This window comes from Equus przewalskii, chromosome 23, assembly GCF_037783145.1.
Source record: "Equus przewalskii isolate Varuska chromosome 23, EquPr2, whole genome shotgun sequence".
NCBI classification, from domain to species: Eukaryota; Metazoa; Chordata; class Mammalia; order Perissodactyla; family Equidae; genus Equus; species Equus przewalskii.
In genome coordinates this window covers 9,339,315-9,365,265 of record NC_091853.1, presented here as the reverse complement: position 1 = coordinate 9,365,265, position 25,951 = coordinate 9,339,315, and the positions used below count along the sequence as shown (strand labels likewise).

Sequence of the window (25,951 nt, the reverse complement as noted above, 5' to 3'; positions counted from 1 at the left end):
AAAACATATTGCCTTATACAATTAAGTATCCTGCCTTTAAGAAATTGTCCAAAGGTATTTCTAATATAAACCACTTTTGTATCTGTGTCTGTTCTTCTTCTAAACTGCCACTTTCTGGACTATTATAGTTTTTTTCCCTTACACCAATAATAAATACTCCTAGCTTTCCTCACAGACTTATTTGAATAAATAGGTTGAAAAATGAGATTCAAGTCAGATGGCAGCAGTTCCACATTTGAACAATAACTCTCTCATTAGCCTATACCTCCTACACAGTCAGGGAAATTCAACGAAGACAGAACTGTTAACTGGTTTACTTACTCACGATACATACGCTTGCTATAGAACAGGGCTCCCTTTCCCCATATAGAGCACAAAGTCAAACACAGGACTTTTGGAATTTAGACAAACATGTTTACCTTAACACCTAAATACCTGAAATAAAGTGAATAAAAATCTGATAATAATAGTGTCAATCACTGTCAGAGCAATCATTTACCTTCAAGATCCATGCTTCAAAAATTAAGGAAACTCTAATTATAGATTCACTGTCTAACTTATCACCTTCCTCAGAAACTGCTGAAGTGTAGAAAACTTCAGGATTCTGATAATCAAAGGGATACACAATCAAAGGAAAATTGGGTATGACAACTAAGGAGTGAGTACAAAGCACAAGGCCAAGTATTTGAATAATGACTAAGAGTGTTGCCCTAGGGCCAGGGAACCTGCAATCAAATTCTGATTTCACTACTTTCCAGCAGTGTGACCTTGAGCTACTTAATCTGTGCTTTGGCCTGACCATCCCTGTAAAACAAGCCTAAAAATTTGTAGCTACCTCACAGAGTTATTGTGAAGATTAAGTGAGTTGAAAAAGATTAATGTGTTATATGAATTAAATTAAATTTCAAAAAATGTGTTATTCTTTTTATTCAATGTCTATTTTAGTACTATTAAGATGAAACTCAGGGGGCCGGCCCCGTGGCGAAGTGGTTAAGTTTGTGTGTTCTGTTTCAGTGGCCCAGGGTTTTGCTGGTGAGGATCCTGGGCACAGACGTAGCAACACTCATCAAGCCATGCTGGGGCAGCGTCTCACATAGCACAACCAGAGGCACTCACAAATAGAATATACAACTATGTACTCAGGGGCTTTGGGGAGAAGAAGGGAAAAAAAGATCTTTAAAAAAAAAGATGAAACCCAGGTTATAACACTGTAGGATTTGTGGACCCTGCCCTTTGTGTTTCTTATTATGCCAATTCTCTTTTATCTCAATTTCTGAGTATACTAATTTCCCATTCTTACTCCAAATCTCCTAATATGAAGTCAGTGCAGAATCAGGAAAGGAAACTCTTTCCCTTTTGACAAATAAAAATGGCAAGCAATAGGATATATTGGAGAATATGAGGAAGCCATTTGTTATAAACCTAATTCGTCCGAACTTGTCTTTCCAAAAGGGCCTGACCGTGGCTGTTTAGCATGCATTGTATACCTGCTTTAGATATTCCCTATGGCAAGAACAAAGGCCCTTGAGATAAAGGTGCAACTTCCCTCCCCCTCCCAACATTGGTGTCTCCTTAAGGATTAAGCATCTTTCCTTAGGCTAGAAACTGATTGCTGCGCTCACCTGTGACCGCCCAGCTCGAGACAACAGACTTGCTTCCTGCTACGCCCACCGAGATAGAAGACCCACTACCTGCTGTGTCCATCAAGTGCTGTGCCAACAGGGCACTCTTGTGACTATTGTGGGAGGGACATTTCAATCATATGTGAAACACCCTGTTTGGGGGTATATAACCACTCTGTGCACCCCACTTCTTTGGTGCCCTTTCTTCCTTTGGGAAGAAAAGCCCCGGGCCATGGTCCTCAGGTTTCAGGTCAGAATAAATTCACCCAAATTTTCATTTATAGATTGGTTATGGATTATTTTTGTCGACACTTTGTAGGGGTACCAAACACACCAAAGGCAAGTACATTTTACAGCTATGTGAGAAATTCTCTAAAAGCTGAGGAAGACTGATACTCTACACAAGCAGATGGGCTAGGAGACACTTAGAGCAAGTACAAAGCCAGGAATGCTGTTGTCACATGGTCATCATCACGTTTATCATAGGCCTAGGCTCCTGAGGCCAGAAGCAAGTGAATTCCTATGGGTTTAGTCTAAATAGGTAACAAGCGAGTCAAATTTTTTAGTATGAATTCATAATGTTTTCATATAATGTTCAAATTTGTTCAATATACAAAAAACTACATAGGTTAATATACTACATAGGTTAAAAGATTGAGTAAAATCAATGCCTTCATTTCATACTTTTGTTTTATATTGTTTTTATTTCTGTTTTTCCCTTGAAGATTGTTTAAGGGAGGGAACAAGTGGTACTTTACTGTGGGATACCAATATCACTTCAAATTTGTAGAAGTTTTAAAATATTTTCAAGACTTTATTTTCAAGTCTGTGGAGAATACATAAACAGTTTCTACTATTTCTAATTAATAGAAATGAATAACTTTCATTCAGTTATTCCATTTACTTATTTGAACAATTGGAGTAGAATATCTATTATCTTTTGACTTGGTGAGCGTTGAGAAAAAGTCCTTGTCTCTTCGCAAGTGTCTGTTAACAAATGACCTCTTTTCTCCCCTGGGTCCAGTCTCAACAACCTGCTTGCACCAAATGTAGTACATTAAGCTCCACTTTCATCAATGATTATAAAGAATGCTTACTTCCTGATATAATAGGTGAAAGTCCTCTTAGGAGAAAAATGAACTTGTGAGTCCAGCCAATTCAGTGAGCCCTTCTTAGTTAGATACAATATATTCAGCTCTATTCCAGCCGTCTCTCTCATCCTCCTCTGTGGCACCTTCCATCAATGGAAGGCAGGGCACCGAGAACATTTCACTCTTGTGTAACAATCTCAAGTGCTAAGTCACACCCTGTTTTTCAAATCTTCTTTGAAGAATTCAAGTCAATGACAAATTAGACTACACATTTACAGATAACATTAATACTTTAAATGGAAGATATATTTCCTGTTTCTTTAATAAGAAGGAAACTGAGCAGCCTACAAGCAAGACAAAGCAATTTGCACCTTTCAGGCAGGAGCAATAAAAATGATCGTTTTACATGAAGGAACAAAATTAACTTAAGTGTGACTGTTAGGCTGGAGGGTACTGTAGAGCTTTTGGGCTTCTAAGCAAAGGTCAAATTTTAACTATTAAGAGAAATTTTGCTGATTCAAGCACTTATCACATATTGTATGGTTTTAACACTACCTTGGATGTACTGAATCATCAAAATTATTGCCACAATCTACCAGCTTGGAGTACTTTAATAGATAGCTCAGTAAATGCAACTGGGACCTGCCTCCCTTCCCCCTTATAATTCTTAGGATGTAATTAAGGAGAGAAAAAAATTATTTGATGGTACATTAACACACTTGTGAAGCATACGTTGGTAGGATGCATGCATTCAAACAGAGCATTAGTGACTTGGAGATATTTTTCAAATCCTATACCCAAAGAACAGCCTGGAAATGATCTGCCACAAACTGTTCCAAAAGGCCCTACAAGGGCAAGACTTGGCTATTAATAATGTTAGGATTACTCCACAAGAGGACTTCTGAGAGTGGTGGAGTCCAGCCTTCTGAAACTTACCATCCTTCCAGGCATTTTGTATGGCTAATAACAGCTGAGATCCTGATTAGAGAAGTACCTGCCAGTGAAATTCACCAAGAGGAAAAGCAGCACATATAATTGGGATCTATCTAAAAGGTTTGTAGTAAGGCGCTTAAAGAAAATAAAAATGAAATGGTTCTTCAAGTCTCTGAAAGACATTCATATGTTTAAGAGAAGGCCTTCATTGTATAGGCCTACATTAATAATTATGCTGTGATTTATGCAGGAATATGTACCGGTTTTTCTTTTCTTTCTTCCTGGAAGGAATTGCAAGAATGTCTTAACAAGTGGCTGTCATTGGAAACTTGTATTTTCTAACTTAATACATATATCGACTTTGTTTTATTTTATTGTTTTAAGGACAATAGGAGTAATTTGGCTAGGGAGAATCTCTGAGAGGTAAAATTATAAGTAATTTCTGTGTTTTAGTTTTTATTTGTATGTATTTTCCAAATTTTGTATAATCAACATTATTTTGGTCATTAATGAGGAAAAAAACCTTGAAGTTGCAAGAAGATCTTTAAGGAATAGACCTATCTGGCAAGCTTCACTTTAAACAGATACAAACAGTTTTCTGTAATATGTATTAATCAACTTTATTACATCATTTCCCTACTCAAAACCTTCATCTACAGAATTAAAATATCATTTCCTTAGCATTATACTCAAAACCTTTCATGACCACCTCTCATTCTCTTACTACTTCCTGGCCTTCCTCCCATACTCCAGCGAGATGGAACAAGTTGAAATTCCCAGACACGCTACCTCTTTCCCACTCCTGTGTGCCTCTGAAAGTGCTATTTCTTCTATCTGGAACACCTTCTCCCTCCAGCTGATGACCTGAGAAATTCCTGTTTTTTCTTTAGAATTCTGTTCAAAAGTTTCCACTTTTGAATGGGCACAGACATACATTGCTGGTATGTAAAATAATACATTCTTTAAGGAGAACAATTTGGCTTTATCTATCAAAATTACAAATGCACGTAACCTTCAACCCAGCAATTTCACTCCTAAGAATTTAACCTACAGATATAGTCACACATTTGTGAAAGGATGATATCCAAAGATTATTCACTGCACCATTATCTGTAGCAGCAAAATACTGGAAACAACCCTACATGCACACATATTGGGAGCTAAACATATTATAGAAATCCATACAGTGAAATACTATGCAGCTGTCAAATAAACAAGGACTCCTTGATGTACTGACATAGAAAAATCCCCAACACATATTCTTAAGTGAGAAAAGCAAAATACAGAACATGAATGGCATGCCAAAAGTTCTGGAAAAAGAGAGGGGAGAAATACATACAAATTTGCATAAAATATTTCTAGAAGGATACCTCTAAAAAACTAGTAACATCACTGGGACAACAGGAATGGGTGGGAAACTTTATTGGATACCATTTTATATTTGTTGAAATTCCAAACCCATGTGAATGTACTACTTATTCAAAGATAAAATTGTGAAAGTTTAAAAATCAAAATGCTAAGAAAAAGTGTTCATATCTTTATGAAAAATATCTCTATTTCCCACACTGTCCTCCATCATTCCTTTATTCATTCATTAGAACCTTTACTGACGACGGACACTATGTGCCAGGTAGAGAGGGGAAATGAAAACAACTGGCAAGAAAAACAAACCTCATTGTACAACTCAGAAAAGCAGGTAGAATATCTCATTTCAGACAGTGCCTGGGTGCAGGGTGTGAGAGGCGCACAAAGGAGAGGCCGGCATCTTATACATCTCTCCTAGTGCTCATATCAGTGGTTCATAATACCTGTTTACATGGCTGTCTCCCAAACTAGATTGTCATCTTGAAAATATCTCTAAGGTTAACACAGTGCTATGCACATAGGAGGTATGTGTGTTAAATGAACCACTGAATAAGATATACAGAAATAAGCACTGTATTTTTTTTAATTAATTTATTTTTTTGGTGAGCAAGATTGGCCCTGAGCTAACATCTGTTGTCAATCTTCCTCTTTTTGCTTGAGGAAGATTCACCCTGAGCTAACATCTGTGCCAATCTTCCTCTATTTTATATGTGGGACACCACCACAGTGTGGCTTGAAGAGTGGTGTGTAGGTCCATGCCTGGGATCTGAACCCGAGAACCCTGGGTTGCTGAAACGGAGCACACAAACTTGACCACTACAACACCGGGCCAGCCCCTCCAGCACTGCATTATTTTTTAACAGTTAAGAACTAATATTTAAGTACTCAGCTAGACTCTAACCTGATTCAACAATCAATTTTACAAGAATTAAGAATAAAGGTCTAAGGATCGTAAGATTTAAAGTTAATTTCCCCTATCTTATGTGCATAGATATTTATGAATGTATTCAATTGTCACAGACATATCATCTGCTGTGGACCAATGATCGTTACTATGCAGTGCTTCATTTTTTTCCATTACTATCAATTAAATATGTGCAGGCAGCATACAAGGCACCAGGCACCATGCTGGGCTGGAGATACAATGGTTAGCAAAATAGACATAGCTCTGCCCTCATGGAATTTATGGTTAATGAGAGAGTAATCAAATAATCACACAAGTTTCACAAGTATTTTTCTATATGTTAACGAAGGAAAAGAGAGAAACTGGAAGGCATGGTCAAGATTTCTCCTAGCCAGCTAGGAGAAAGGAAAGGAAAGTTACCTAAAACCTTCACGTGTCAGATAATATATTATATGTTACGTTAGGGGATTGTGGAGAGAATTCAGCATCCTTGAGCTTAGATGGAAAAAATATTTTTATTTTCCTGAACCTCTGAATTTATCAGCTCCTTTAATTATGAATGTAGGCAATAATTCACTGCAGTATCTGTGATTTTGCCACCAATACATATTATCAATATTTTCATTCACATTAACAGTAATATGATTACTGCATATATCTCAAAATATTGTTTATATTTATCACTATTTTGGAATTACAGTGGTTATTCTACTTGCTACCATATCTTGTTATTTAATGGGTTAATAAAGAAGCACATACTACTCTGTCACAAATCTGACTTTTGGGGGTGAGGGGAGGGCAAAATGGGTGAAGGTGGTCAAAAGAAAGAAACTTCCAGTTATAAAATAAGTCCTGGGGATGAAATGTACGGCATGGGGACTACACATAATACTCTACTGCATGTTTGAAAGTTGCTTTAAAAAGCAGATCTTAAAAGTTCTCGTCACAAGGAAAAAAATTTGTAACTATGTGTGGTGATGGATGTTAACTTATTGTAATCATTTTGCAATATATATGTATATCGAATTTTTATGTTGTACATCTGAAACCAACATAATGTTATATGTCAATTACATCACAACTTTAAAAATCTTATTTTTATTTTGATAACTATATTTCAATCTAATAGGTTTCCTTTGTAATCTTATGTATTTTATTTTTACATTTAAAACTGATTTTCTGCTAAGAGGTCCGCATGAACTTAACCAAACTGCCACAGGCGTCTGTAACCCCAAAACTGTTAAAAGTCCCTGGGCTGTACGATAGATCGAGCTGGGATAACAATGTTGGTATACCATAGAATTTCACTGGAAACAACAGATTTCTGTTTTTAATTACCATTGGGAAGGATGAGAAAGAAGAGTGTCAATTCACTTCAAAGTTCCAAGTAAGATGAAAAACAGTAATAGAGTGTTGGCTAAGTTTCAATTTACAGTCAGGTTTTATTGATTGTCAAAGAGTATATCATTTTCTGATGACTAATCTGTGGGTACATAGTTTTTGTGAATATAAACTACGGATTCTGTTGAGAAACACAATGTTTATGTATTTTAGATAGTTAACCTAACCATGATGGTCATATAAAGGGTCAATTATTAAATATGTCGTAGATGATTATTTAGGAAATATTCATTTCCCCCTCCTCCAACCTCTATGGTGCAGCAGACTTTCTTGCGCCACATTGTTGGATTTGCTTTGGCCAATGAAATATGGACAGAAATCAAAGTGTGCTAGCTCTAAGCCTAGGCCTTTAAGAGGCATCAAATGTTCCCACTGACCCCTCTGGGAACTTTCAAACCCTGTCATGAGAAGAACACACTCCAGATAGCCTGCTGACTGCAGAAGAATGAGGGGTGGGGAACAGATCTAACCAAATCTGGGTCCCGGGGCTAATTAAGCTCAACTATGCCCAGCTACGTCCAGCCAAGATCAGCTAAACTCTAACCACCCAAAGACTCAGAAGGCAAAAGATAAATGCTTATTGTTATGCGCCACAGAGATTTATGGTTGTTTGCTGTGCAGCAATATCTAACTAAGAAAATATAATAAAGGCTGGCCCGGTGGCGCGGTGGTTAAGTTCACACGTTCCGCTTCTCGGCGGGCCCACGGTTCAGCGGTTTGGATCCCGGGTGCGGACGTGGCACCGCTTGGCAAAAAGCCATGCTGAGGTAGGCGTCCCATGTATAAAGTGGAGGTAGATGGGCATGGATGTTAGCTCAGGGCCAGTCTTCCTCAGAAAAGAGAGGAGGATTGGCAGCAGTTAGCTCAGGGCTAATCTTCCTCAAAAAAAAAAAAAGATAAAAATATTCTTTAAAAACCTTGCCCGATTAACTAATGCTCTCCATTTGCTCTATAAAGAAATCTAATACTCTGAGCATACTGAACTCTTGTGGCTACTAGGCTATTCCCACGACTGAGTTTATGCTTAAAAAAAGAGTTAACTGAGGGGCCAGCCCCCTGGCTGAGGGGTTAAGTGCATGCACTCTGCTTCGCCAGCCCAGGGTTTCACAGGTTTGGATCCTGGGCAAGGACCTAGTACCACTCATCTAGCTATGCTGAGGCAGCATCCCACAGAGCAGAGCCAGGAGGACCTACAACTAGAATATACAACTATGTACTGGGGGACTTTGGGGAGAAGAAACAGCAAAACAAGATTGGCAACAGATGTTAGCTTAGGGCCAATCTTAAAAAAAAAAAAAATGAGTTAATTGTACTGGTTCACAAACATGTTTATGTTCATAATAAAATAAATGCGAAAAGAAACTGAACCGCTATTTCTATAAAAAACTAAACTGACTGATCTGGAAAGACTTGACAAAGATGAGTGGTTAAATACAAAAGTCACTGTCACATTAAATGGTGGCAATGCTACCATCAAAGATGTAAAAAACAGTTCTAAAAAAACTCTGTAAAGTCTGCATTAGATTGCTGCATAAGTTTATTAATTCATTGCCCCCGTAAGGAAACTGAAACTAGAAAGCATCATGTATTTCAGAATTCCTATTCAAAGAAAGGGCATTAAGGGCTCTATAACAAAATTGATAATGAATACATATTTATGTTTTAAGTTAAAACAAACATTTACGTTAGTCAGTATACACTATTTTTTTTATGCTTCATTTCCCAAGGCAACTTTTTCTATTAGGCAACCAATTATGGTCGTGACTGTGTCAGATAAGAGAGCTTCTTCAATATTTCAGCCTGCTAGAAATCCTATTGTAGGCATTACAATAATCAGGCCTACAGTGTTATTTTTGTTTTGTTTTGTTTTGTTACAAATCCTGTTTATAAATCAGCTTAGAGTCCTTGAGTTTGAATGCTACAATTTGATTTCATACTGAGCTTGAGCACTGTGGTGAGATTTTGATATAATATTGGCTTCTCTAATAATTTAATCATCATTTTAAATTTCTGTTAACCAAGCCCAAAATCTGATTCATTAGATTTTTAAAGGACAAGGACATCATACAAGGAATGAGACCTGAACTCCTTCTGGCTTACAAAGCCCTACATCATAACCTGGCCCCTAACTTCTTCCCCAACCTCATTTCTTACCACTGTCTGCCCCTGGCTCGTGGTGCTCCACACCACACCACAGCACACCACATCCCACTGACCCTCTTATTTTGCAATATATCGAGCTCTTCACCACTTTGGGGCCCTTCTCTTAGAGCTTTCCTCTGCCTGAGCTACTCTTCTTCCCAATTTTCTCATGAATGTCATTCAGATCTCAAATGACACCAGTGAGGCCCTCACTGACAAGCCAAAATAAAGCATCCAATTAATCACTTTTGATTACATCACTCCATTTTACGTCTCTACATAACACTTATCACCAACTGATAAGTGATATCATCAGCTATTATTTATGTCTTACCTCTCCCCCAAACAGTATAAGATTCACAATTGATACCTGTCTTCTTGTTCACACCTAGATTCCCAGAGCCGAAAATAGAGCACAGTAGACAGTAGCAGATAAATGAATATTTTTGATTGATCACTAAATTGAATACAAACATTGGCTGCTAAAACAACCAAAAACCTCGAGTAACATTTTTCAACCATGTGGACAAGCTATGATTTTATAAAACAGAGAAATAAAAATTTAATGTACAAGTTTTATGTCAACTGTTCTTATAATATCTTTCATAAAAAGATATTTTGAATTGACTTACAAATCAACCCCACCCCCAGTAACAAGTCTAGAAAGACTCAACATGTCTCACATCGCAAACAGGACTAAATGCAGAAAAGTTCTAATTATTTTATAGAAGCTGGTTTAATAATTTCATATTTTTATTAGTAAAACAACCTAAATAATGTTTGGATGGTGAATTTATTTATAAAGTCTTGCTAAAAGTTCACCTTCTCTTATTTCATAATTTTGTAAAGGAAGAATCAGTCTGGAATAACATCAACTCCTATACATACGCCTCTAGCTGTGTGCTAGATATTCTTAAGTGCTTCATATGCATTAACTGATTTAATTCTCACAACAATCCTATAAGGTGCTTCTAATATGTCTTCAGTTTTACAGATGAGAAAAATGAAGCTCAGAGAGGTCACATAAGCTGCCTGAAGTCAGTGAGCTGGTTGGAGGTGAGGTGGGATTTGACCTAGGCTGACTTAGCGTCTATGTTCACAGGCTCTGCTCTATACTATGTCATCTCACCTAACATCACTCAGGCAGATTCTGCCTGAGGAATCTGGAGTTGCGATTCAGGGATAGCAACATAACTCTCTGCATATGAGAGAACTGTAAATCCGGATGCTGCCTGGCAGCCATATTCTGCCAGGGGAATAACGAAGCAGAGAACTTGGGGAAGACAGATAAATAAGGCAGATGCAAAGAGAGAAGTTAATTAGATGGCAAGAGACAGGGAGAATGCTTGCCAGCATCAGTCTGGTACCAGCTCTGCTGCCTAGCTGAACTCCTGCCTTGGCATTTAAAGAAACACACCCTGGTGTCCATATGATAAATTCCCTTTCTTGTTTAAGATAGCTCAAGATTTTACTACTTGCAACCATAAGAACCTTAACTCATATCAGAACTGATAAACCAAATCAGGGAAGATTTGGCTTCTTGTACTAAACTGAAACTGCCAAAATATACACACACTAAATAACAATGAGAATAAAAATGATTCAGATAATATTTTTTAAAAATATGAATGAATCTTAATTGGTTTTATAATGTTGGGTTTTTTGGTCTGTTTTTATTTTTTATGAGGAAGATTTGCCCTGAGCTAACACCCATTGCCAATCCTCCTTTCCATTGCCAATCCTCCTCTTTTTTTTGCTTGAGGAAGATTAGCCTTGAGCAAACATCTGTGCCAGTCTTCCTCTACTTTGTATGTGGGATGCCTCCACAGCATGGCTGATGAGTGGAGTAGGTCCACATCTGGGATCCAAACCCAAAAACTCCAGACCACTGAGGCAGAGCGTGCAGAACTTTAGCCAGTTGGTCATGGAGCCTGCCCTCTTATAATGTTTTATTCTAATCAATATTTGAAATGTATATACACTGAAGATTTAGAAATAACTTTATTGATTTCATTGTTTTCCCCATCTGGCACATGGAATTGCTCTGAACTTTTTTTTTTTTTTTAGATTTGGCATGCTAGATGAAATCTATATGCCAACCTGATAAGGAGGAAGTAATTTCAGAATGCTTACCCTCATCTCCCATTTATAGAACAGAGAAACTGTAGCTCCCTGAAAAAGCTCCCTTCCTTTGCTGGCACAGCACCGCTATTTTGGTATCTGTCAGTTAAGAACATATATCCAGTGCCAATACAGTCTAGACATGCGTTAGTCTGGGTAAACAGCTTTTGCTAACGAATAGTCTTCCAACCACTGAACACCAAGTTTCTTACAGTAACACTGTGACCTAGAATTTCTAGATGTGGAACATGGTAAAGCCATAATGGACCATCTTTTTTCCATTACATTCTTGATATCCAACTTTCCCATTTAAGTTGACACAACAATAATCTTTCCAATTTTATAAGGTGGGAAGCTTACAGTAATTTTCAACTTATCTCAATCATTTATTCTTCTCATATAGATCAGCTGCTACCTCTTCCTAAGCAATACTGCTTCATCTATTCCCTGCAAGAACCAATCAACATGTGTGTACTAATCTCTTTATCACACTGTCATTGTTAAGTGTCTAAATCCAGACACTCGTCAACTTTTTTTCACCTGCATTGTTGTAATGCCATTTAAAACTTCTTCCATGGGCAATGTGGCCCTGTCAGTCCATGACTGCCGGATTAGTGCTGCAGTAATCATTACATCTATTCAGCAGATGGTTTGGCCCATATAAATCTCTCCCATTGATTCTACATTGCCTTTCCACCATCCAGAGGCTCAAACCTAAGATCCTCTGCTCCACCTTCAGGGCAGAAGGCTTCAAGTTTCCTGTAGGACTGATATCCTGATAGTGATTCCCTAATCAAACAAAGTAATTCACCAGGGTAACTCAATTAGTCCATTTTCTCTTTTGTCCATCCCCTTCCACCTTCCACATCCCTAGGGTGCCTTATCTACTCATCCCACTCCTTCCTTTACGCCTTCTCAAACAGTTTGAATAGTCCTTTCCTTGTTAGAAGGGGAGACAATTAGTAAGCACTTTCACTGTGCTAAATACTTTAGGAGTAATCTCATTTAATCCTTACGGTAATCCAATGAGGTAGTACCACTATGTCCCCCATTTTTCAGGTGGGGAAACTGAAGCTTGGAGAAAATAAGTAACTAACCAGTACATAGCAGATGTGAAACCTGAAGTGAGGACTGTGTAACTTTAAAGCCCCTCAAATAGTTAACCTCTCAGCCTTTGCTTAAGCTGTTCCCCCTGCTCAGAAAGGTCCTACCTGCTTCTACTGGCTGGCAAGCACCTGGTCAGCCTTCACAGCCTAACTTCAGTGCTCCTACCCCCTTGTGAAGGCTTCTTCCACACTGTTTAGTCAGTTGTAATTATTCTCCACTTCATTCTACCCTATGAGAGCAAATACCATTCCCATAAATATTTATTTTGCTTCTCTCTTTTACTTGACCGTCATATCTTTGAGGGAAGGGATATTCTATTTATACCCAGTACACTGTAGTAACCAAAAAATGTTTGTAATATTACATACTGACCTCTACTAACATGCGTTGGAAAGCAATGTTCCCTTCATAATCACTTTATAGAAAAAGTTGAAATAATTCAGCAGAAAATAAATGAACATTTAACCTGAAATATTCATGTTTGACAGAGTACGCATTGGTTATTAGACTTGTTCAGTTTAAAATTAAATCACATATTTTGAATTTAAATACTTATCCAAAGCTTCCTTTAGAATGCATAATAAATGTAACAGGTGTGATCTTTTCCCTTTATTTATACTAGTCAGGTATAAAAATAACTGAGAATGGTGGAGGTGGTTCTAGAGAACTGCTGGCCATTCCACTCAGAGACAGAAGGCCCTGACTGAGGAAAACCTCACAGACTCCCTCCCTTGGCGGTTATCACTCCTGTGTGAGCACCTCATGCTAAATTTAAAGATACATGGTATTGGGGGGGAGGATGGGGTAATGGTGCAATTTTGTCTCAAAACGCAAGCCAGTCAATTTCAGCCAGTGAACAAAGAAAAAGTAATCTGTTGGATTTAAGGGTAGGCAGGAATACTGTGGCCAATGCCACCTTTCTAAATGTTTCTGGAGTCATTTTGACTATATTGGATTTTCACCTTGCATGCCAATTTATTTATGCAGTAATTAAAAAGTTCTTAAGTTGGGCTAGTGGCAATTCTAGGCTTTTGTTTAGTTTATCTTAGTAAATAGAGCATTGGTCTGGGTAATTTCTTATTCTGTGTGTGTGGATGATCTGGAAGACAAGAGAAGTTATGCTTGGCTTCCTTATCCCTTTTTCTTATCTGTGATTTGTCTAAAGAGACCTGTATAAAGGAATCTGTGATTTTCTTGCAGTGTCATTCATTTTTAAATGAGGATATAGCCATATTTTCCAAAGCATGGATCGAGATATTTCTGAAATCAATTTAGTGGCTCATAATAGCCTTTAAACAATTAAATAGTCTGGAAGAGAAAGAAAACGGAATACATCACATGTAGCAACAGTAAGTATTGTTTTGTCAAATCTTCTTTCAGTCTTGTGTGTATAATGGCTTGCAATTATTATTTTACTACTTTTCACTATGAGTCTCCATCAGCAATGTCATAAAGTCACAGGGCTACTTAAGAACAAGAATAGATTCAGTGTCCACACCAAAAACCACTGTACTTAATGGGATTTTTACCATTTAAGGAATTAAAATATCTCCCATTATGAAACAAAGACCAATCACAGAAAGATATTTAATCCTGCACTAAGAAAGCTTCTAAATACCTTTTGTAATAGTCAACCTAAACCCAGAGGATTTTCTGTTAGCAAGAATGTAATTTGCTTCACAGTGCAGTAATAAAGTAGACTGAGAAGCAATTTATTTTATACTGTAGAAAATCTGAATATTTATCTCTTTCATACGACTCTTTAAAGGTTTCATCTCAGACAAAGCAAAAATTTAACGTGGAATCAAAAGCAAATGATAAATATTTTATCTCAGTACAATTTTAGTGTAACTTTTCCAGATGAACCAAAACCAAATATCACCTCCAAAATACCATACCAGTCAACTCTTTTAAATTTCAAATCTGATAAAGAAAACAAAATATCTCCAGAAAGTTGTGTAATTAAATTAAACGTCCCAACATCTATATTATTTCAAAGTCTGGTATACAGAGCAATATTCTGTGTCTTTATCATACTTCTGAGGCTTTCCATTAGTGACCAAATTTCCTATCAAATAAGCTCCAGGGTTATTTGTGGGAGCTGAAGTTGCATCAAGGCATAATTTATGTCAATATACAGAATATTCACATATCTATAAATGGAAGAGTGTTCCCTAGTAAGAACATTAATATTAATTAACTCATTCATTCATTTTCTCTCTTTCCCTGTCTCCTGCACATGGGCATGTAGCACACACACACACACCCCACACAATGTCCTCTACTTACTGAGCACAGGATGTTCTCTATGACTCGGTCACTGCCTACCTCTTCCACCTCCCCTGTCCTCTGCAATGTGCCACTTTACATCTCCCTGTTTTTGTTTCTTCTCCTTTTTGGCCTGGAAAATTCCTGCAAGTTTTTGAATATCGGCTCAGACTCATTAAGAGGATCTTGATAGGACCATCAGAAAGAAATGAACTAGAAATCTCAATTCTTTGGATAAGCTTCCATGGTGGAACACAATGAAATTCATGGCTAAAATGAAATTTAAAGATTATCCACAACCATGGACTATTCTATCCTGACTTGGTATATATATTGTGGTTAACTAAGGGCTGGCAATAATCTCCATATAATGTACGTAATAAAGTATAAAAATAGAAATTATTTTATATTAAATAGGGAAAGAATGCAGTAGGCTGGATGTTTCTGTATTAATAAACACTTATAGAAGTATATTATGGTTTTGTATTTGTTTTGCTTCTGCTATTTTTTTGGTGATTCTTTTAAACTGCATCTATAAAACATCTACAAAAGTGGAAAGAGTATAATGAATCCCTTTGTACCCAACTCCCAGCTTCAGCAATTATCAACACATAGTCATCTAGTTTCATCCACATCACCAACCCCTCTACTGGATCATTTTGAATCCTTGCAGACATTCATCTGTAACTATCTCAATATGTATCTCTAAATCATCATTTTTAACATAATCATAATATCATTGTTACATAAAAAATTGAATAATTCTCTTAATATCATTAAATACCTAATTAGTGTCAAATTTCCCCCAATTACCTTATAGATGTTTCTTATAGTTTGTTCAAATCAGCATCTAAACAAAGTCAGTACAGTATACCTGGCTGATAGAACCCGTAAGTGTTTTTAAATCAGTCTATGAGTTCCCCCTTTATTCTTGTCACTGCAATTTATTGTTTGAAGAAATTGCCATATTACATTTTTAAGGTTCCTATGCCTTAATGTAGAGAATTAGGGTTTCATACTAGTAAGACAACTTATGATACACTCTCATTCTGTTGCTTGTGATGAGTACTATCAAATATAATGAATAAGAGGTTACTACAACAGCAGTTAGGAAAGTTTGTTCAAAGGGTGTGATATCTTAAACTCCGAAGCCATTATGAGGATGACATCTACAGAGAAGAAACAACAAACATTTGCAAGAACTTCATTTTTCTATTAAGCCAGGATATACACACTAAGACCTTTGAAGAATAGTTAAAAAATAAATAAATAAAATTAAATACAAACTAAAATTATACTAGAAGTTATTTTCATAATAGTTCTTAGTAATAATCTAAAAACTTTGAAAGTTACTTGTCTTTTAGATAGTTCAATTCTCAATGTCAATGTTATGACCCACTGGTAAAAATGTTCCACTTCAAACTGTTCCACTACAAAAAGACTGAATTATATGGAGGTAAATGTAGGTAGCCCTCACCTAATAATCATATACATACCCACAAGGCAAACATGTGGGACAAAGCAATGTCTGGCATTGTAAAACTCCTTTCAACCTCACTACGTATAAAAGCATTAACCTAAGTGTTCCTCCTAAGACAGCTTAAATGTACTAGCATGTTTAGTTATGTAAATAAATCACTGGAAACCTGTAGACCTTGTTGTAGCCTGTAACACAAAGCCAACAGCAATACTTCTACTTTAACTCCCAGGAAGCTATGCCTCAACTGCTACAGGAGTATAAATATCATATTAGAAAAGAACAAAGAGCCCCAGAGTAGTGTGCAAGGTACCACCTACCATAGACCTGGGCTTGCTGATGGCCACCAGACTAGTGAGGAAGTCTTCATCGTGCAGCTGGCTGAAAACATGGGCATCATAGGCTACCATAATGGAGATTTCTTCCATCATCTTGCCAGCTGGCCTTTCCACAGCAGCAGCTGCTGCCCCAGCTTCAGGCCAGACTATCCAAGGAAAAATCCTACTGCAGCTCAGTGCCAATGCACACACCCACCTGAGTTTGAGGGGGTGGAGTGTCAAAAATCCAGAAGGAAAAAAAGAAAAAGAGAAAAAAAACAGCTGCTATCACAGGCTTGCCTAGCAACTCACCCCCAGTAGAAAACTAGAGGAGGTCTCTTATCTATGCATTCTTAACACAGTGGCTGGAAAATTCAGTTTTTGGAAATCTTCTTTAAACTTCAAAAAGAGAAATAAAGAAAAGTTTCCTAACTAGAAATATCCTATGGCAGAAACAAAAAAAACCCCAAAAACACGAAAAATGATTTATGTTATGTTCTTGGTGGAAATGTTTAAAGTTTATCTTCTTACTTCAGTATTAATTATATCGAGATTCTTCTTGGAGCAGAAGTAGATTTTCTTACTGCTTATTTTTTCACAATCCCAGAAAATAGACGGTAACCTTTTGTTTTTCAGAATTTATCAAACTCTTGGTGCAGTTAAAAATTATCTCCTGAAGTATGAATAAAAAAGATTCTTTTTCCCCTCTGAGTATTTCTGTTAAAAAAAAAGAAGTACCAAAATATAAAAATGAAACAGGGACTGCAGTATCAATAATCATTTCCCCTTCTCCCACTAAAAAACCATAAACACAAATATTTTAAACAGAATTCTTGATTTTGAGAAATTAGTTTTCTGTTATTATTCAGAAAACAACACAAAGGTCTCATTTCTAGACTGATTTTCTGTCACAGATAAAAGTTCTCTTCATCTTTTATTTTTAAGCTTAGAGGTTTAATTATTTACTTAATTACCCAAATCAGTAGATAAGGTTTAATTACCCAAATCAGCAGACAGCCAGGAACCGTTGGTGCCTTAGCCCACCAGTACAAGTGGAGACTGTAAATGAACCTCCATGTGCCCTGATGAAAAATTTGAAAGCTGCCCATAATTATCATTACAAGGTTGCCTAAATTACCAGGAAATATAATGTACGCTAATTCCAGAGGAAAAGAATTAAGCAAATAAAAAAGGGGAGGACAGATGAAGCTTCTCCCAAAGTTGTTTTCCCAACATTTCCCGGCTTTTTGTAGATTATGACACTGCAGTGCTATGAGAAATATTATTTGTCGGAAGTAGAAATCAATTTGGCAATGTTTGTCTACAATTAAATACAGATACTAGTTGGAACTTTTAGTTCCAATTACCAATAGCAGTATTATTTTCAGTTAGTTCGCTTTTCAGAAAACAAACAAAACTTAGAATGAGATTTATAGTGTCTATTTTCCCTTGTTTTCCTAAAGTATCTTCACCTAAATTAACTGATTACTTAAACAGTACCTTGTTCTATTTAAATGTGATTAGGAGAGTTTAACAACTGCTATAGCATTCTAGATTAAACACACACACACACACACACACACACACGGAGGAAGGAGGGAAAAACACCTTATTGCCAGGAAACAGAAGCAATTCTAAGAGGCTTATTTAAACAGAAAATGCAATACTTTAAATAAATCCTCAAGATTAAAACAACTTCAAACTGTGTTTGACCCTTGCTGGAGCCGGTAAAGCATTTTTACTTTGTTTTTTTCTACAATGAAGCTTTGTCTTTTAAGCTTTATTTTCGTTAAAAATTTTTCCAGCATATTTATCTTAACGCTGACTAACCAGGTAAGAATTAAATGATAATCAGGAGACAAGGTATTATAAGGCATCCAGGCAGTTCATACCTTTTAAATTCCTTGTTATCTTTTCAGAAGTACTCTAAAGATACTGTGCACCTCTGCAGGCATTCACTAGCACCAGAAGACTTCAAATTGATCTTGCAGCACCATTTTCTAGATGTGAAAGCAACTCCTCTTGCTTTCCCTCTTTGCTCCAGTGACTCAGTGCTTCCACACTGATATCTGAATAAGGTGCACTGACAAAGACACCTGTTGTGGAAGGTAAAGAAACTACTTCCCATAATGCCTCACTTCCTGCTGGCAACCGCCCAGGGGCACACAAATTATAACCTGCAGTCAGCAGTTGCCTATGCACCCTGGGAGAGCACACTCAGTGTAACAATAGGTAATCTTCTTGGTTAAGAAGAACACTCATAATCCAAGCAGAAAAAGGACTGGGGAAACAACATCAAATAGTTAAGGTGCCGTGCATTAAACTCATAAAACGTTCATGGCATCAGGGCTATAAGAGCACAAAACGTTTTTAAAATCATAATCAAAGGCTATAGAGATTGTAAAAAATTACATGAACAAACAGAAGCTAACAACTTCAAATAATTTAGTCCTTTTAGAATTCCACGCAAGTTCTTAGGTAAACAATTACATATTTTTAAAAGCTTCTGATTTATTACCTTCAAAACATTGTTCTAATTAGCCACAGTGAATAGAATTATTAACATTTCATTTCAAATGCAAAAGGTCCTCTCCCATAGCCACAGTGCATACATTTTCCAGCGCAAAGACCCCCTAAATTTGATTTGTACCCTTCTTTTTTGTCACCCTTAAAATGTTCCTCCAGACTCTGAGAAGGAGAAATTCAAATGTTTCTTTTCTCATACAACTAAATGCATATTTGTCCTCTAAACAAAAAGCATACTTTTTGAAAACTGAGGATCTATTTAAACAACTGTTTACTGGCTTTTTCTCTTTTCCTGAAAACATTATCTCCAATTTCAGAAACAACAGTTACAACACCCCCCTCCCAAACTTCAGGAGCCATTGTACACAGTCATGTTTACATATAGCCCTTGACTCCCTTGCAAAACATCTTTCTTACACTGTTGCCTTTTCACTGATGAATTAAGAACCACTATGTCCTAGGATTGTTTCCACCTGAGTTTCTGCAGGCATCTACTTCACACCACCCAACTCCACTGAAAAAAAATGCGTAGGGGTGGGAATTACCTGAGATCAAGGGGTGTAGTGCCACCAACACCATTTGCTGCTAAAATTTACCAGGAGATTGGGTATCAAATGGGCTGCAGAAAACAAGGCATCAGTGGTAATCAAGAGATGGTCCCCGGTTCAAGCAGGAACTAGCTAGCTGTCTGTCCCAGAGCCAGTCTTTTGACCTCTCTAGGTTTCAATTTCCTCATGGCGATGTAAATTGAGAGGGATGGAGCAGATCAGAAGTTTTCACGCACACTCAGAAAGAGTCAAAAGCAATGTGTCCTATTTCCCTCCACTAAATAGGCTTATTAGGGGATTTGAAGGTGGAAAAACCTTTTTAATATCCTTCAGAATAAAAAACAAGGGTAACATGAATCCCAGATGTTAAGAAAGTCCCTCCAGGGTTGCTACAGTGTAGCCCAACAAATACAGTCTACTTTCTACCCTAGTTTGGATTTTCTAATATCAACTCTTTTGCCTATAAAAGAGAATTCAATGACAGTTGTTATACTTTTTATTAGTTACTCTTTACAGTCTTTCTAGTCAGAGGCAAACTGGCTACAAAATAATTTTCAAAAGGCTCTCTAGATCTCATTAAGAAAATTTTAATGAATAAAATATCTTCAATGATTTTTAAATGCTGTTTAAAGATCTGACATAGAAAGACTTCACTCTGGTAGCTGATTTTGTTCCAACAGTCATTCTTCTAGGATTGTTACTTTTTACAAAAACTTACCTGGATCATACTGAATGACATGTGTCAGTGTGATATGTGTCAAGTGATATGGGTCTAATAAGCCATTCCATTCCTGGCCTTCAGAGAACATCCATGCTCCAGTGTCAAATTTAGAAAAGGCCAAAACAAAAATAAAGAAAAGCCTGAATAAGATGTGAACATTTTTCTACTTTGTGTTCTCCCCAAATGCAGCAAAGCAAAGTTAGTTTTATCATGGGAGTAGTATTCTGTTATCCACCACTCAAAGCAGCAAATACATTAAAAAAGATGGCACAGCATTGCAAAATGATCCCACCTCACAAGAGTGGCAGTAAAACCCTTTTCCCACGCCTCAAGTTCTACTTGTTGAACATTCTCATCACAACAGCCATAAAATCAGGACAAGATGGAAAGGAGGACAAAACCACCACGACAGAAATACAGTCTAGAGGGCAGAAAGGTCTTCTATGTCCCCCACCTGTATGGGCAGAGCCCTGCAGAGCCTGCTCCTCCTTCTCCAGCGGCCCTTGTCTAATCAATGATGGACATCTTTACAGATGTTCCTAAATAATTCAATATAAACATTCATGAATTATACATGATTCAGTTTTAAGGGACCTTCACAAAATGTTCCTGACATTGACATAGAGATAAAGAACTATAAGAAAGACAAAATTCTACAAGTACTTTCTTAATCACAGAAAACCAATATTCCAAGTAGGTTCCTATTTACATTTAGGAGCGTACATTATGAAACCCAAGTGTTCTAAGTGGGAGAGCAAAAGATAAGATGAGAATGAGAAACCATAGAAGTATCAATAGAAGAAAGCTTTTCAGAATATCTTGGATTTCAGAATAGTCCAGTAACACACACTGTTTTTTTACAAAAGGAAAACAACAAAAAGTAATAAAAGACAAATAAACGAAATCTTAGTTCTCTTTAAAATCATGCAAAGGTAAATAAAGAAAACCATTATACTTGTGTCAAATTCCAGCCATTCAGCTCATTATCTTTCCTATCTTTCCTAGCAATTGCTAGGCAAAATCAAAACCTCAGAAAACATAGATTCTTAAAAAGAAAAAAAAAAAAAAAGAAGTCCCCAGAGTTAAACTAAGAAAAGAGAAACCAGTGGGACATAAATACTTGCTTAACAGTCACACTGCTATCCTACTTCCTCATTTGCATCTCAGTACAAAGAAGGAAGGTGAGGTAGATTTCAGACTATGAAAGAGTAGCTGCAACTCTTTAACAGTTCAGGTTTTTACCTCATTTCTTACTCTAAAATCCATGGCCAACTGTTAAAAACAAGACAAGAGGCTGAAAATGGAGTCACTTAGCTAAGCCCCATGTCACCAGAGACTTCATTATTAGTTTTGGCTCTCCCAGAAATGGAATTGCCTGATCAGCACTAGTTAGGTAATCTGTCTGATAGACCCCTACCATCCCCTAAAGGAAAGTAACCTTGCAATAACCACTTTTTTGCCTAGTATAACTTCCTTGTTCGCGCTCCTTTCTATCCATACAAGTCATTCATTTTGTACAGCTCCTTGGAGCTCCTTTTTATCTGCTAGATTGGATGCTGCCCAATTAATGAATTGTTGAATAAAGCCAATAAGATCTTTAGAATTAATTCCAAATTGTTGAATAAAGTTGAATTTTGTTTTTTAACACAACACGTTCACTTAAATGGTAGGTAACCAAAAATAAGTGTTTCAAGTGCTCCTAAGCATTCACTAACATTTGCTATCATCCCAGACGAGGATGGTTTCTGACACATCTAAAAATATGTATAATGCTTCATCTTGTCTCATTTTGAGAATACACAACTGAATTGTAATTACAAATAACTTTAGTTTCTAAAATATTCAAATATTTTTTTTTAAGTTCTACTAACAACCAAATCAAACCATTCCACATTCATGATGTTTTAGATTCATTTTTTCACAAGATTAGAATGCAGGTTAGGGAACAGCAACTAAAGTGTGAACTACTTTTCATTCAAGTGTTTACTTGTCTCAAGTTCTTCCTGCAGGGCTGGTGACCCAGCCTGGATAACTCCGTTTCCAGTGGACCCTCAGGTCCCTGCAGTAGGTCATATATAGACAGCTTGCAGGGGTGGATTTTGCTAAAATCCTGCAGTTAAAACTTCATGAATTTGCCTACATGCCCAGAAACTGATGATTGGATAAAGAAGATGTGGTATATATACACAATGGAATACTACTCAGCCATAAAAAAGGACAAAATTGGCCCATTCACAACAACGTGGATGGACCTCAAGGGTATTATGTTAAGCGAAATAAGCCAGTCAGAGAAAGATGAACTCTATATGACTCCACTCATAGGTGGAAGTTAGTATATTGATAAGGAGATCTGATCGGTGGTTACCAGGGAAAAGGCGGGGTGGGGGGAGGGCACAAAGGGGGAAGTGGTGTACCCACAACATGACTTACAAAAATGTACAGCTGAAATCTCACAAGGTTGTAATCTATCATAACATTAATAAAAAAAAAAAAAAAAAACTTCATGAATTTGGGGCTGGCCTGGTGGCACAGTGGTTAAGTTTGCGCACTGTGCTTTGGTGGCCCAGGGTTCACTGGTTTGGATCCTGGGCGTGGACCTACACACAGTTTATCAAGTCATGCTGTGGCAGGCATCCCACATACAAAAGAGAGGAAGATGGGCATGGATGTTAGCTCAGGGCCAATCTGCCTCAGCAAAAAGAAGAGGACTGGTGGCAGACCTTAGCTCAGGGCTAATCTTCCTCAAAAAAAAGAACACAAAAAAACAATGAATTTGACATGTGAATTATATCTCAATTTAAAAAAAACCAACGTACATGAGGGAGGCTTACAAAATCTATAATATAGTAACAAATAATTCAGTTATAATAATGACTAATATAAACTAAAAATTCTTTTATAATAATAATAGCTATTATTTAGTAAGTACTCACCATGTCCTAGGCACAGCATCTTAATTAATCTTCACAAGAAGCCAATGAGTTAGGACTACAATTATCCCTCTTCTACAGACGAGGTAACTCAAGTGTGGAGAAGTTTAGTAATTTGACTCAACTCTCACAGCTAGAAATGGAGCTGAGAGGATTCAAAAACAAGTACGTCTGGCTCCAAAGTGCATGCCTTTCATCACTAAAGAATGATAAGGGAAGTAAGCAAACATATTCTGCGAATCAGCCATGTGTCGGTCACTACTACTGCTTCTCAAACACTGACATCTTCTTCACACACACACAGTTAGGTTACAACACACTACGCCTGTCAAGTAGAGCAATAAAAAGTGGTATTAGGATTGTAAAAGAAGGAAGACAGACGGTAAAGTCTTCATGGAAAAGATGGGCTGGGTTTTGATAGGCAAAGTGAAATAATGCTTTTGCAGGGAAAATAACATTAGCCTAGCCAGAGTGGTGAACTGATATTGGGTACAGTAGGAGATAAGATTTCAAAGGCAGATTTGAATTGTCCTGTGGTAGGTTTCAAATATCAGGTCAACAAATTTGGAATATATCGTGTGTAGGCCAAGGGCAGTCATTGAAGACCATAGGGTTTCTGCCATTCTAGCCTCCATTTTGCCATCAGACAAAGTACGTAGCATATAATGGCTAACACATGGGCTCCAGAGTTGAGAATAACCTGGTTTGATATTCGACTCTGCTACATACTAGCTGTGCGACGATGAGCAAATTACATAAGCTGTCTCACTCTTGGTTTTCTCATCTATAAAATGAGAAATAATAACAATGCTGATACTATGAGGAATAAGATAATGCATGTACAAGTCCTTAGTAAGCCGCCTGGCTATAGGAGGTGTTTGATTAATGTTAGTTGCTGTTATTATCAATATTAATAAAAACTATGTCTGGAGATGAAAATTATCTGCCAAAAACTGGAGAAGAGGGAATTATAACCTTGAGAAATGAGGTAAGGGGTGTTTTCAGTATACAGGAAAGCAGTCAATGCCTCCATTTTCTATTTCCTTGTCCAATTAATCAAAATCCAGGAAGGAAAATAAAAGGTGTCACACGACTCCAGTCCTCTACCAGTTTTCCCCAAGCAATGAAATCTTTCTAGATGTTGCTTTATTTGGGAGCAATTTGGTAATTTACATGAGCTCTTCTGTCAGAAATAACTGAGATGGGTTAGAGAAGGTAAAAAGATTGATATGTGTATGCGTGGAATCTCCTTGGTTTAGCTGCCCTCTCCAGTTTCCTGACTACAATGCAAACAGAGTTTAATCAATTACCTCTCATTAAATTGAGCAATTGTGACAAGAACAGGGAACAAAGAGAGCATTTGTTGTATAACGATATTCATCTGTTGTAACCTGATCAACAAAACACTGTTACTATGGGCTATCATCTGCAAATACATAATCCTTCTTTATAATTGTATTATAATAAGATTTTCCACTGTTCATTTGTACCTTAGAGTCAAAAGAAATATCCTATGCAGTGGTTTAGAGTAGCAGCTTATCTGAGAGCTTAGAAATGACCAATAAAACCGTAATCCACTTCATTTCAAAGATAACAACTGAGTTTGATTAGGGGTGAAGGAGAAAGGAGGAGAGAAGTAACATTTAACACCTACTGAACTGGAGTGGAGCTTTCCCTATATTATCTCTTTTAGTTTTTACAACAACACTATAAAGCTGGTTTTATGATCCCCATTTTACAGAAGAGAAAACCACTGCCCTTACAGTTTAAGTAATTTAAGGTCACACCATTAGTAAATCAGAGCTATAATTAAAACTGAAATATGTGATTACAAAGGCTCTGTAGTTTTTTTCCGACTTACAACAGGTTCATCATAAGATGAATTCAAGAAAGAAGAAAGTAAACTCAACTTGGAGATCCTGAAACAGAAGCTTTTACATTTCCAAAGCTGGACTCTGTATTTCTCTTCTTTTAATATTTTGCTTTTAATATTATATCACTGTATATTGAAAATATGAAAAAAACTCATATTGCATCTAAGTATTACTTATAAGCCATTTGCAAATATAAAGAAAAAGACAGGACTGAAAGTAATCTACTGACAAGTGCAACGCATATATTAACAGTCTGCTACAATAGAAAATATTTTGTGGATTGAGGCAGCATTCCTTGAACACTCTGTCAATGGTGGCTTCATGAGGTTAAAAATCGGCTTTTTGTTTGATTTAAGAGCAACAGTAAATTGGTAAAATGGCTAAGAGTAAAATAATAGAAAGGTCTTAATTTTTTTTTTTAAAGATTTTTTATTTTTCCCCCCAAAGCCCCCCGTACATAGTTGTGTATTTTTAGTTGTGGGTCCTTCTAGTTGTGGCATGTGGGACGCCACCTCAGCATGGCCTGGTGAGTGGTGCCATGTCTGCACCCAGGATCTGAACCGGCAAAACCCTGGGCCGCCCAAGTGCAGTGTGCAAACTTAAC

General features: G+C 37.0%; 1 protein-coding gene across 21 annotated transcripts in view; it reads right to left on the bottom strand.

Annotated features, from left to right (window-relative positions):
- The window catches only part of RABGAP1L (RAB GTPase activating protein 1 like), a 675,876-nt gene that overhangs the window by 88,895 nt on the left and 561,030 nt on the right, over positions 1-25,951 (bottom strand). For 3 of the 21 annotated variants that reach the window (XM_070590948.1, XM_070590947.1, XM_070590941.1), the window contains exon 20: positions 17,300-17,465. The exons of 16 other annotated variants lie outside the window; for them this stretch is intronic. In XM_070590948.1, coding sequence (XP_070447049.1) covers positions 17,415-17,465 — 51 coding nt within the window. In that variant the 3' untranslated portion in view covers positions 17,300-17,414. Of the gene's footprint in view, positions 1-16,751; positions 17,466-25,951 lie in introns of those variants that run through there. 2 more of the 21 variants (XM_070590952.1, XM_070590950.1) reach the window with 2 other exon arrangements.